This window comes from Ovis canadensis, chromosome 9 (genome assembly GCF_042477335.2).
Source record: "Ovis canadensis isolate MfBH-ARS-UI-01 breed Bighorn chromosome 9, ARS-UI_OviCan_v2, whole genome shotgun sequence".
NCBI lineage: Eukaryota > Metazoa > Chordata > Mammalia > Artiodactyla > Bovidae > Ovis > Ovis canadensis.
In genome coordinates this window covers 38,967,937-38,980,725 of record NC_091253.1, presented here as the reverse complement: position 1 = coordinate 38,980,725, position 12,789 = coordinate 38,967,937, and the positions used below count along the sequence as shown (strand labels likewise).

Genomic DNA, 12,789 nt, shown 5'->3' with positions numbered 1-12,789 from the left:
ATCATCATTGACTCGTGAATTTAAAAATATTTTTTTCTAGCTCAATAGCAAACAAGATTCCTAGCACCCTGACACTTGTTTCTAAATACCAATTCCTACTAAAAGAATCCATATATCTTTGGGGAAATGGCTGACTCCAGGTCAGGGGCAGATAAATGCAATGTAAACCTGAGACATCTCATTATAACAAACAGGACAATTTGAATATCCAAAAGAATAATGACTATGTGTTTTGTGCTAAAGCTTTTTCTGAGTTTTGAATTATTTCCTTAAATTAGCTATTGAGAAATGGAGTTCGAGGTCCAGAGTATGATCGTGTACTGTAATGCACACAGTCACACACACGTGTATATGTGTGCTGTGGGCCTCCCTTGTGCCTCAGCTGGTAAAGAATCCACCTGCAATGTGGGAGACCTGGGTTCGATCCCTGGGTTGGGAAGATCCCCTGGAGAAGGGAAAGGCTACCCACTCCAGTATTCTGGCCTGGAGAATTCCATGGGCTGTGTAGTCCATGGGGTCACAAAGAGTCGGACACGACTGAGTGACGTTCGCTTTCATGTATATATGTATGTGTATATGTGTATTCCCCTTCCTAAAGGATTTAACCAGCATACATTCCCACCATTAATGTCTGAGAATGCCTCATCTCATACAAGGGAGAGTTGTGTTTAGAAAGCAGTCGTTACCGCTGAAGCAGCATATCCAGCCTCAACAGAATCACTTCTCGGCCTCCCGCAGCTTCCACCATCCGGGCTCAGTGAAGTGTGAAGGCCGTAAGCGATGGCTGTGACACCACAGATTAGTCTTGTCAGGGCCTTTCCTTATCATTTCTCCCATCCATAGATGTCATTAGGGTAACAGATAGTCTCTCAAAGTGTCCACTTTTTCCAGCTCTGATTCAAAATTACGTTGGGAGGATATTGTTAGCTTAAGACCTCTCCTTGGTGCTTGGTTGAATACTGATGATTGAAATCGGATATGGCCTCTGTGTGGAGAGATATGGAACGAGGAGCAGTGTTTATCAGACTGCGTCAGTAAACACCTTCCCCCTGCTGCCTTTGTGATGCCAGATAAATGCCTCATGCCCACTTAGGCAGGGCAGTGAAGCGGGGTCGAGGCTCTTCATAATATTAGCTGATAACTCCTATGCTTTGAGCAGAACTCATTTCATATCCTCTGCCTCCTTTTTGTTTTTTTCTTTAAATTTTTTCTGTGAAAATATGGGTCGTTGGGACTTCTTTGAGAGTTTTTTGAATAAGCAGAATATAGTTCTCATTAAATTATGCATTTCTGTCCATGAAGTAGTGTTGAAAGTAAGAACTATGATTTTTTAAAAGTTTGATATTCACCAAGCACTGGGGTGAGCACTGTATAAATGTTATTAATTTTTCAAAGCAACTTTATGGGGTACATGCTATTAACATCCCCAGATGAGTGAGACTCAGAATGGGCAGGTAACTCACCCAAGGTCACACAGCTAGTAAGTGGTAGAATCTGACTTCAGATATAAATTTGTCTGCACCAAATCCTACTCACTCAATTCCTGTGCTGTGTTATGCTAGGCCTTGCTCTACTATTCCCTGTTACTGAAGGCCAGCCATTAGATGGGAGTCAAAAACATGTTTTTCTTTTCTTTTTAAAGCCAATTTTATTAATACATAATATATTTACATACAGAAAAGAGTAATATACATTCTAGAAAAGTGTTCAGTTCAGTTCAGTTCAGTCGCTCAGTCGTGTCCGACTCTTTGTGACCCCATGAATCGCAGCACGCCAGGCCGTACCAACCATGACTTTTCACACACTGAACACTCCCATCAGTACCTAGACAAAAAAGCAGAATCTCTCCAGTGACCCATGCCGCTGTCCTGACCGCTATCCTGACCTCCAACCTCATTAATTGATCTGTTGCCTTCTTTAGCTAAATGAAATCACACATAGTGTATTATTTTGTATCTGGCCTCATCTGTGCAACATTTTTCTTCTTTATAGCAAGTGTGTGTTTTCAACATTTAACGTCAAAAATATATTCTAATGCTGGGGAATGGCGGTGATTGTGAGATTCTTCTTGAACATTTCAGAAAAGGCATATTGATTGATTGTTAAATAAATAGGCTGGTTCACTTCTTCCACAGAATGAAACCACTTAGACACATACAATAGCAGAAGATGTTGTTTAGTTACTTAGTCGTGTCCAACTCTTTGCAACCCATGGACTGCAGCACACCAGGCTTCCCTATTCATCACTGTCTCCCGGAGTTTGCTCAAACTCATGTCCATTGGGTCAATGATGCCATCCAACCATCTCACCCTCTGTCGCCCCCTTCTTTTGCCTTCAATCTTTCCCAGCATCAGTATCTTTTCCAATGAGTCGGCTCTTCACATCAAGTGACCAAAGTATTGGAGCTTCAGCATCAGTTCTTCCCATGAATATTCATGGTTTCTTTCCTTTAGGATTGACTGGTTTGAGCTCCTTGCTGTCCAAGGGACTTTCAAGAGTCTTCTCCAGTGCCACAGTTCGAAAGCATCAATTCTTTGGTGCTCCACCTTCTTTATGGCCCAACTTTCACACCCATACATGACTACTAGAAAAATCACAGCACTGTATATGCACCTTTGTTGGCAAAGTGATGTCTCTGCTTTTTAATACTCTAGGTTTGTCATAGCTGTTCTTCCAAGATAGCGGAGGATGGGATTTGTGTGTCAGAGGACCTGGGTACAAATCCTAGTTTTGTGGCATAAGTTAGCAAACATCATCAAGCCTTCGTTTCCTGGGCTGTAAACTGGGAATAAAAATGTCATCTATTTTTCCAAGCAGTCAAGTGGTTTAAATGGAATAATATACCACCATGCAAGTTATACAGCACTCTAGCTAAGCTTATTGTTAAGCAATGAAGAAAAAAAGGCACCTATGATCCCTTCATTCTCATACTCACTTGTTCTCCATTGGATTTTGTCCCCTCTTCCAAACATTCTGGAGCCCAGCAGTTGGTTAGTGACTCTTAAACTCTGTCAAGTATAGAGGAGTTGAATGAGGCTCCTAGCATATAAAAGTGTTGCACACTGGAGCCCAGATCATTGCTGGAAAACCTTTGGAAATCAGCCAGAGGGTCTTATCTTGCAGATTGGAAGCCCTCTCTGCCATGCATTGGGAGCTGGCTTCTTGGGTTTATTCCAGCCATGAAATCTTACACAGTTACCCTAAGCTCTAACTCTGCCTTCCATGAAACCTAGCAGTTAGAGCCAAGTTGCTTTAAAGAGCCTCTGGCCACTTGATAGATGAGGAAACTAAGGCCCAAGAAGACAAATGCCTTTAGGTGGCAATGATGAAGACAATCATAGAATCATCTCATGTTAGAGCTGGGAAGGGTCCCATAACAATTTTAGTCCAATTATCTGGCAATTGGAAGGAAGCCTGCTATAAGGGAAAGAGCATGAACTTTGGAATCATACAGAGTTTGGCTCAAATTCCAGTTGGTTAGCTAATTGCCTATGGGACCTTGGGAAAGTTATTTGACTTTTATGGCTTTATTTCTCTATCAATATAAAGGAGACCTACTTTGCTAGTCACTATGATAGATAGATTATAGACAAAAAAAAAAAAAACAAATCTGGGATGAAACAAGCATTCAATAAAGTGTTGCAATTACAGTTAGAGTTATATTACTATTATTGTACTGTTGATAGATGTGTAGAGGAGTGACAAGAATGGATAAAAGCTTTATATTCTTTCTTTCCAAGCATTTCCTCAGTCCCTTTATGTGCAAGGCATTGCTGATGGAGCCAAAATTTGTCAATAGGAATGAGTATATATACATATATTTTTTTTCTTTTTTAAAATTTTTTATTTTTTTACTTTACAATACTGTATTGGTTTTGCCATACATTGACATGAATCCACCACAGGTGTACATGAGTTCCCAACCCTGAACCCCCCTCCCACCTCCCTCCCCATATCATCTCTCTGGGTCATCCCAGTGCACCAGCCCCAAGCATCCTGTATCCTGTATCGAACCTAGACTAGCGGTTTGTTTCTTACATGATAGTATACATGTTTCAATGCCATTCTCCCAAATCATCCCACCCTCTCCCTCTCCCACAGAGTCCAAAAGTCTGCTCTTTATATCTGTGTCTCTTTTGCTATCTCGCATACAGGGTTATCATTACCATCTTTCTAAATTCCATATATATGTGTTAGTATACTGTATTGGTGTTTTTCTTTCTGGCTTACTTCACTCTGTATAATAGGCTCCAGTTTCATCCACCTCATTAGAACTGATTCAAATGTATTCTTTTTAATGGCTGAGTAATACTCCATTGTGTATATGTACCACAGCTTTCTTATCCATTTGTCTGCTGATGGACATCTAGGTTGCTTCCATGTCCTGGCTATTATAAACAGTGCTGTGATGAACTTTGGGGTACACGTATGTACACATATTTTTAAGGAATATTTCTGGGTCATATGAATTTAATCCCTTCTGAGTTGGGTCACAGTACTAGTCTAAAGAATGGATGAGATTACCTAGATTTGAACTCATGACTTCACTTGTAATAAAAGCCCATTGTGCTTCTTTACTAATTCAGACAGCCATGACACTACCTCTCTGCGCCTGCTCCAAAAAAAGTGAAAGTCACTCAGTGGTGTCTGACTCTTTGTGACCCCATGGACTATACAGTCCATGGAATTCTCCAGGCCAGAATACTGGAGTGGGTAGCCTTTCTCTTCTCCAGGGGCTCTTCCCAACCCAGGTATCCAAACTCACCCCAAATACTCTACTCTCTAATTTCTCCCATGATTACATTTTCGTGGCTGCCAGCAACTGAATCTGTTTGTTAAGAAGCCCTGGCTTGGGCTTCCCTGGTGGCTTGGTGGTAACGAATCCAGCTGCCAAAGTAGGAGACACAGGTTTGATCCCAGATCTGGGAAGAGCCCACGTGCCGTGGAGCAACTAAGCCCACGGGTCACAGCTGTCGCGCCTGCGCTCTAAAGCCTGGGAGCCACAACCCATGTTGCACTCTAGAGCCCATGCACCACAACTACTGAAGCCCACGTGAGCTAGAGCCGGGCTCCACAACAAGAGAAGCCACCGCGATGAGACCCCTGCCTGCCACAACTGGATAGCAGCAGTGAGCCCCGCTCACCGCAACTGGAGAAAAAGCCTGTGCAGCAATGAAGACCCAGCACAGACAATAAAATAAATAAATAAGAATGAAATATATGTACATATGTATATGAGGAAACCCTGGCTTTTTCAGAAAGAATAAATAAGTTAACGCTAGATCATTGGTTCATTAGAACCTTAGACCTTTTTCCTGGGTAGGAAATCAACCTCAGAAGTCAGGTAATGCCCCATCTACACAGGATTCAGAGAGCACACTTAACAGCAAACGTCGGTGCCAAAATTCCTTGATGTTGCTCCAGTCTCCTGCCACTTCTGTGTCCCTCCTGTCATCTTGAATCTTTTCTAATTTTGTTTTTTTGGCCACACCACACAACATGTGCGACTTTAATTCCCTGGCCAGGGATTAAACCTGTGTCCCCTGCATTGAAAGCATGGAGTCTTAACCATTGGACCACAAGGGAAGTCCCTCACCTTGAATCTTGATCCACAAAACCAAAGGAGCAGGAGAGAGGGTCTCCTCCACCAAAAACAGAAGCTCTAGTACATCAAGGATCCTATTTTTCTTAATCATTAAGTCCCTAGGGCCTAGAACAGTGCCTGGTATACAGGGAGCCTCCAAAAGTAGTGAATGAACAAGAAAGAATGACTCTCACCTTTTACAGAAGTCCTGTCTCATCCTTTGATACCCCAAGACGTACATCCCTGCCAGTAACTTTGGCACAGTGCTCTGAAGCAGCATATGATTCACAATTTTCAAACCAAAGAGACTGTTTCTCACTGAGGGGAGAGAAGGGAAGAGAGTGCTAGAATAAAAGGATAATTCTAAAATACTTAGAGGGCACAACAAAAGCAAGGATGGCAGAAAAGCCATTTGGCAAATGTAGGTCCACACACACCCAGCTCTGCTTGAGAGTCATTGACAGAGAAGAGCGATGGTAGCAGATTCAAAAGGGTTTGCTATCAAGTCATTAGTCCCCTTTTCTGTTTTCTATAATTCGTATTACTTCTGCAGATATTAAATGATTACAAGTGAAATAGTCCTTCCTCTTGAGAGCCATCAACAGAGAAGAAAGATGGTAGTACATTCAAAAGGGTTTGCTACTCAAGTAATTAGTCTCCTCTTCTATTTTCTATAATTCATATTGCTTCTACAGATACTAAATGATTACAAATGAAATTTGTGTGTCTATGCATACACATGGGACCCCCTCGCCTTACAAAACTCAAGTAACATTATTTTAGGACTTTTATTTTCCATCATAAAAATGGCTTCTCCCAGGACCAAAAAGATAATATTTCCTCAATAATAAAGCAGCCGAAATCCTTCCTGGCGTTCTCCCACATGACAACACTTCTTCTAGAAAGTTGGCCTTGCCCCCCCAACCCCCACCCCGCAGTTCTTTGCGACTGGAAACAGAGTTGTGTCTCTGTGCAGGGCAAGGTTGAAGCCGAGTTCCACCTTGTGACGGCAGAGGAAGCCGAGAAAAATCCTGTTGGAAAAGCCCGAAAGGAGCCAGAGCCCCTGGACAAGCCCAAGTGAGTGAAGTCACGGGGGTGAAGGGATCAGACATGGGAAAGGCCCTCTGTGCTCCCCATATCAGAGGATGCAAGCATTCCTCCAAAACATCCCTCTGGGAGAAGCGAGAGTGAGGAGGAGTCGATGGGTACTATCCAGTTCGTGTAGTTTTTGGTTCTTTGTGTTTGTTTGTGCTTAGTCACTCAGTTGTGTCAAACTCTTTGCAACCCCATGGACCGTAGCCCGCCAGGCTCCTCTGTCTGTGGGATTCTCCAGGCAAGAATACTAGAGTGGGTTACCATTTTCCTCTTCCAGGGGATCTTCCCAACCCAGGGATCGAACTCAGGTCTTCCGTGTCTCCTGCATTGCAGGCTGATTCTTTATTGGCATGGTTCTATAATTGAAAAATATTCCAAAAATCTTACACAGTATCCAGCAAATGAAAAGGACACTTTATCATAATACTACCAAATAAGCAATTCCAGAGTAATTTCATATATTCTTTCAATAATTTTGTATGGGAATGTGAGTTTCACAAGAATTCTTTTCCTTGTCTTTCTCTAATCATGCATACAAAATTATCTTCATATTTCACTATCCTTGGCTGAAAAATTTTACCTTGTTGCCATAATTGTCAGAGGAGTTTTTTTAATGGCTGTGGAACTGTTCACAGACTCGATACCCATATTTAAGTTGGTTGCCATCCCATAGTTGGATGTTTAGTTTACTTCTACCTTTTTCCATTATTATAACATGATAAAAATGTTTCCCCTTTATAAATTATCACTTAAAATAAATTTCCAGAAGTAGAATTACTAGCAGCAAAGGTTACCATATTCAGTTTAAATCACGGTTGTACATCAATTAAAAAGTAAACATACAGGGTTTCCCTGGTGGTCCAGTGGTTAAGACTTCACCTTCCAATGTTGAGGGTGTGAGTTTAATCCCTGGTTGGGGAGCTAAGACCCCACATGGCTTGTGGCAAAAGAATCAGAACATAAAACAAAAGCAATATTGAAACAAAGTCAATAAAGACTTTTTAAATGGTCCAAATCAGAAAAACTAAAAAAAAAAGTTAAAGAAGTAAACACATGTATCAATAGATATGAAATATGTACACAAAATACTGTCTCAAATTGCAGCTATCTTGTTCCTCCCTGGACCCAAGTGTCTCCTGATGAGTAGGTGTTCCTTTCTTTGCACCTATATTTAATCTGTCATAGTGTTGGGAACATAATGGTTGGAAACACTTTGAAGAACACCAGAGAAATATAAGATATAAACTCTGCCTTCCAGAAGCCTTCAGTCTGTTTAGGGAGAGCACACAGGTTCATAAAATAGTCAGTGTTGAAAACACATGTTAGGTTCAAAAAGGAGGTAGGTCAAGCAATGAGTGAGGCAGGGATTCAGAGCCAGAGGAATTATTGTGGACTGGGGTAGTCAGGGAGGGCTTCATGGAAGAGGTGAGGCTTGAACTGGTCAGGGCAGGACAGACAGAGGGCTCTCAGTTCTCTGGCTAGGTTCTAACTAAGCTCTTGCCCTCCTCAGCACCACTCTAAAATGATGAGGAATCATTATCACATAAAAAGTTAGCGTGCTCCTGCTTGAAGACAGCACGGTCTTCTCCCATTTTCAGGCCTCTCGTTGTGGGTCCTCACAATACTGAGAGTCAGAAATCCTTCCTGAGATCTTGAGATTCGTATGTGTTCACAACCTGGCACCTTCCCTGATCTTCTCTTGCTTCCTTCTCAGCCGCCCGAACACCTCCTTCTCTTGGTTCGTGAGCCCCTTCAAGTGCCTGTACCACCTCATCTGGAGGAATTACAAGAAGTACATCATCATCGGGTTCATTCTGATCATCCTCATCATCTTCTTGGTCCTCTTCATCTATACCTTGCCGGGAGCCATCAGCCACAGGATTGTTGGGGGCCCGTAGAGGGTCGTGGAGAATCCAGACCTTCCCTTTCTGCTGACCCCCTCTTCTTCCTCCTCTGTAAATAGATAGGAATGTGTGCTCTGCGCAGGCCCCATACTGGGCGCTAAGGGGGTAAACCCAAAGACCTACGCGCCACTCCCTACAACTAAGGACACCTCAGCTCTTCTTGGAGGAAATGGGAGAGGAACAGTCCCTCCCTGCTCCAACCCCTGCTACCCTTTTTCCAACTGAAAAGCCTTAAGTCATGGTTTTGCCCATGAGCAGCATGAAATAATGGTTCCTTTACACTATAGTAATCACTGGTGACCTCAAATTGACTTAGGTGAATATTCCATAGTTGGTTTTATTCTGAGAAATTTAATTCTAGGTCTCCGATATTATTGGAAACACTTTTTTTTAAGTATTAAGTAATTTTTTTTTTACTGCAAATTAAACTAAAAGCATTTTAGCAAATTACTAGATGTTTGACCTGTCCCATATATCTTAACCTTGTTTTAATCCTTACAGTTTACAGGACACATTCACTTATTCAGGCTGAGAAGCTGGCTTGGAATAAACTTTACATACACCACTTAAAATACTTCATCATTGACGGTCCCATCTAAACAGGAGACGTTGCTGGTTTTCCATTAAATGCTTGTAGAACATGCTCAATAGTAGTAATGAGTTCTGGAGAAATCCATTTGTATTTATGCATATTTATTTAGCATATGGCAATTTCCAAGTGGGAATTAAACTATGATTCTGGGTATGTGTGAATAGGATGGGGAGCTCCATGAGACCAGTAGGAATTCTCTTTAGTCAGATATATAATCCCCACCAAATATGGTGCCCCCTAGCCCTACACCGTGATGTGAATAACCATCATCTACATTATTCAATCTTACCACCATATATGGTAGCTTCTGTCATGACTCTTAAGCACAGATTAATTTCAAAAGCAGTCTTAGAAACAATACCCAATACACTTGTCAGATGGGGTCAGTTTTTCTTAAATTTATTATTTGATCTTCAAAGTAACACAGTCTAGATCTGCCATCCCATCTAAAGCAGGGAGCAGAAGTGAGGGACTAGTGTTCTCAGGTGAAATAGGAAACAAAGGAATTGGAATGTTTGGCCTTAAACAGGAATAAGTACGGCAACTGTTTTTTCTTTCTTTCTTGAGGGGCCATTTGGCGGTATGGAGAAAGCTGGATTGGGGTTCCCCTCTCGACACCAGAAGCACTGGGGCTACTGTTTCCTTTGGATAGTCTTACACATAGCTCAGCTTTGAAGAATCTGCCTGTAATTCAGGAGACTTGGCTTTGATCCCTGGGTTGGGAAGATCCCCTGGAGAAGGGAAAGGCTACCCACTCCAGTATTCTGGCCTGGAGAATTCTATGGACTCTATAGTCCATGGGATCGCAAAGAGTCGGACACGACTGAGCGACTTTCACTGCACTTCACGCATATGTTACTTCTGTCAAATGAAGCATGTTACTTCCACATGAGAAGTCATTTAGAATGTTCCTGATTCATCAAAGATTGAAGTATTAATGTTGCTCCCTGAATTCTGGCCCTAGACAGTCACTCCTTAGTAAACATAAGTCCTATTTTTCTGACGTGCTAAAAACTAGAGCATTTAAAGCACTGACGATGTTTCCTAGTGTGATTAGTTACATAAACTATGGATCATTCTTATTGTGAAATAACAGACATCAATAATGATACAGCTCAAATTACTTGAAGGCATGGAATATATACACTGAGTATATTGTAAATTAAAAATATATATAGTGTGTGATTTAAAAGGAAAAATATGTACATATGCATAAATTAAATGTGTGGAGGAATATGCCAAAGTGTTAATAGTGGTCATCTTTAAGTAGCAGTTGGAGAAGGCAATGGCAACCCACTCCAGTACTCTTGCCTGGAAAATCTCGTGGACAGAGGAGCCTGGTAGGCTACAGTCCATGGGGTCTTAAAGAGTTGGACACGACTGAGTGACTTCACTTTCACATTAAGTAGCAGTATTTTTTCTTTCCCTTCTTGTTTCTCTATTTTTCCTAAGACTTCTAAAATAAATATGCGTTATTTTTAATATCAAATGTTTAATAAATGATTATAAGTTTAAAGGTTTTCATTTAAAACTATTTATTGAGTGTCCCTTATGTGCCAAGCAGTGGGATACAGCAGAGGTAAGATAAACACAGCCTCTTGTCGCCGTGGATTTTGCATCCAGAACCTCCTCAAGATATTGTTTATCTCTAGGTTATGGTTTGTCTAAGAAGAGCACTAAGTAAGGAATGTGATTTTCATGGATGAAGTTTAGGGAGGAGCACAACACACATTTGCGGTGATGTTGAAAAACAAAAGAACAACTTTATTTTTAGGACAGATTTGGGAGGAAGGTATTATGCTTTCTGCTGGATTCTGGACAGTGAAATGCCAAGTCAACACTTGACGAAACAATACACATTGTTCAATCCACAATAAAAACGGAAAGTTCTTCTAAGTTAAATACAGCTCAAATTTTCTTTGAGGTCATATTGAATACTGAAAAGCAAAAGTATTTGAAGCACTGTCAAATCAGATGGTGTTATAAGAAAAGTGTGAGGAGCAATGGTAAATGAGGGTAATTTTGGAATCAACTCTGTCTGGTGTTTTACACGTAGATTATCATTCATGGCCTATCCTGTGTAGAAAATAAATAAATAAAATAAAATAATGTTCTAGGCCAACTGTGCACAGCTAGCCTTAAGGGAACTACAGCTTAAGAATTTTAAAAATTTAGGACTTCCCTGGTGGGACAGTAGTTAAGAACCTGCCTGCCAACGCAGGAGACAAGGGCTTGATCCCTGGTCCGGGAAGATGCCAGATGCTGTGTAACGGTTAAAGCCCTGCACCACTTCTGAGCCCGCACTTCAGAGCCCTCGGGCCACAACTACTGACGCCCACGCACTTAGGGCCTGTGCTCCGCAACAAGCGAAGCCACTGCAATGAGAAGCCGGTGCACCGCAATGAAGAGGAGCCCCGGATCACCGCATCTAGAGAAAGCCACAAACAGCAGTGAAGACCCAGCACAACCAAAAACTAAAACAGTTTAAAAAATTAAAGCAGAATACCCATTTCCCAAGAAGCTGTCATGAGTCCCTACTTGTGTTCTTCAATGGGATTAATTTATTTTTTTAATTAAAAAATTTATTTATTTTAATTGGAGGCTAATTTACAATATTGTAAATTTTGCCATACATTGACATGAATCAGCCATGGGTGTACATGTGTTCCCCATCCTTAACCCCCATCCCACCCCTCAGGGTCGATTAATTTAAATCTATTCATTTGACTGATTAGAGTTGTTCTTACTGCTTCAGTCTGGTTCAGAGTGGTTTTGCTTATGTTTTTTTAAAAAACAACATTTAAATCTTTCCCCTCAAACTAACTAAGCAAAATGGAATACCAGCAACAACATCATGAAACAACTCATGGGATATGATATCCAGTTCTCCAGTAATAGAAATGGCCTGTGCCTTTCTTGCTCTTTTCCCTCAAAAGACACATGAATGGGAATTGGAAAACTAAACTGTCTTTGTCACAGCTGGGGCCAGTTGGTGTTTATTCATTCAACAGATAACTATTGAGTTCCATCCTCATTCCAATGGCTGTGATCAACTTTGGGGACTCAAAAGTACACAATCTTCTAGATAAAGTAAATCTTTGCTCTAAAGGAGCATAGGGTTTGCTAGACAGAAGATGTTAATCAAATAATTACATAAAACCAGATAAATACAGACTGATAGATTTTATAGGAACAAAGTACTGGGATCAGAAAGAGCATCTCAACAAGGACCCATAGCCAGTCTGGCAGTCAGGAAGAAAGATGGAGAGGAAGAACACGCTAGCAGAGGAAAGTAGCATGTGCAAAGGCCCTGAGGGGGGAGGAAGCAAAAGACAGTGGGTACCAAGTGAGAAGCAGAGGGTCCTGAGATGGAGCTGAAGAGTCACGTAGGGGCCACATCCTTAAAGGCTTCAGTCTTCACTTTAAAGGCAGTGGATAGTGAGGATTTTTAAGAAGTGGAAAAGAATGACTAGATTTTTATTTCATATGGAGAACAGATCAGAGGTCATCCTTCCCACAAGAGAGAATGGTTATTTTCACTCAGCAATTGTGGCAAAGAAGGAAAGAGAAGGGATCTGAGATGATCACTTAATGGCTCCAGGGTGGTCTAATA

The 12,789-nt window shown here is 41.4% G+C and overlaps 1 protein-coding gene across 2 annotated transcripts in view; it reads left to right on the top strand.

Moving 5' to 3' along the window:
* Positions 1–10,692, top strand: part of FER1L6 (fer-1 like family member 6) — a 173,116-nt gene extending 162,424 nt beyond the window's left edge. The window contains exons 39-40 of one of the 2 annotated variants that reach the window (XR_011258974.1): positions 6,562–6,662; positions 8,395–9,149. Coding sequence is in view for 1 of the 2 variants with exons in the window: in XM_069599920.1 (XP_069456021.1) it covers positions 6,562–6,662; positions 8,395–8,578 (285 nt within the window). In the remaining variant the exon portion in view is untranslated. Of the gene's footprint in view, positions 1–6,561; positions 6,663–8,394 lie in introns of both variants that reach the window. The other variant, XM_069599920.1, reaches the window with a different exon arrangement.
* Positions 10,693–12,789: the final 2,097 nt, after the last annotated feature.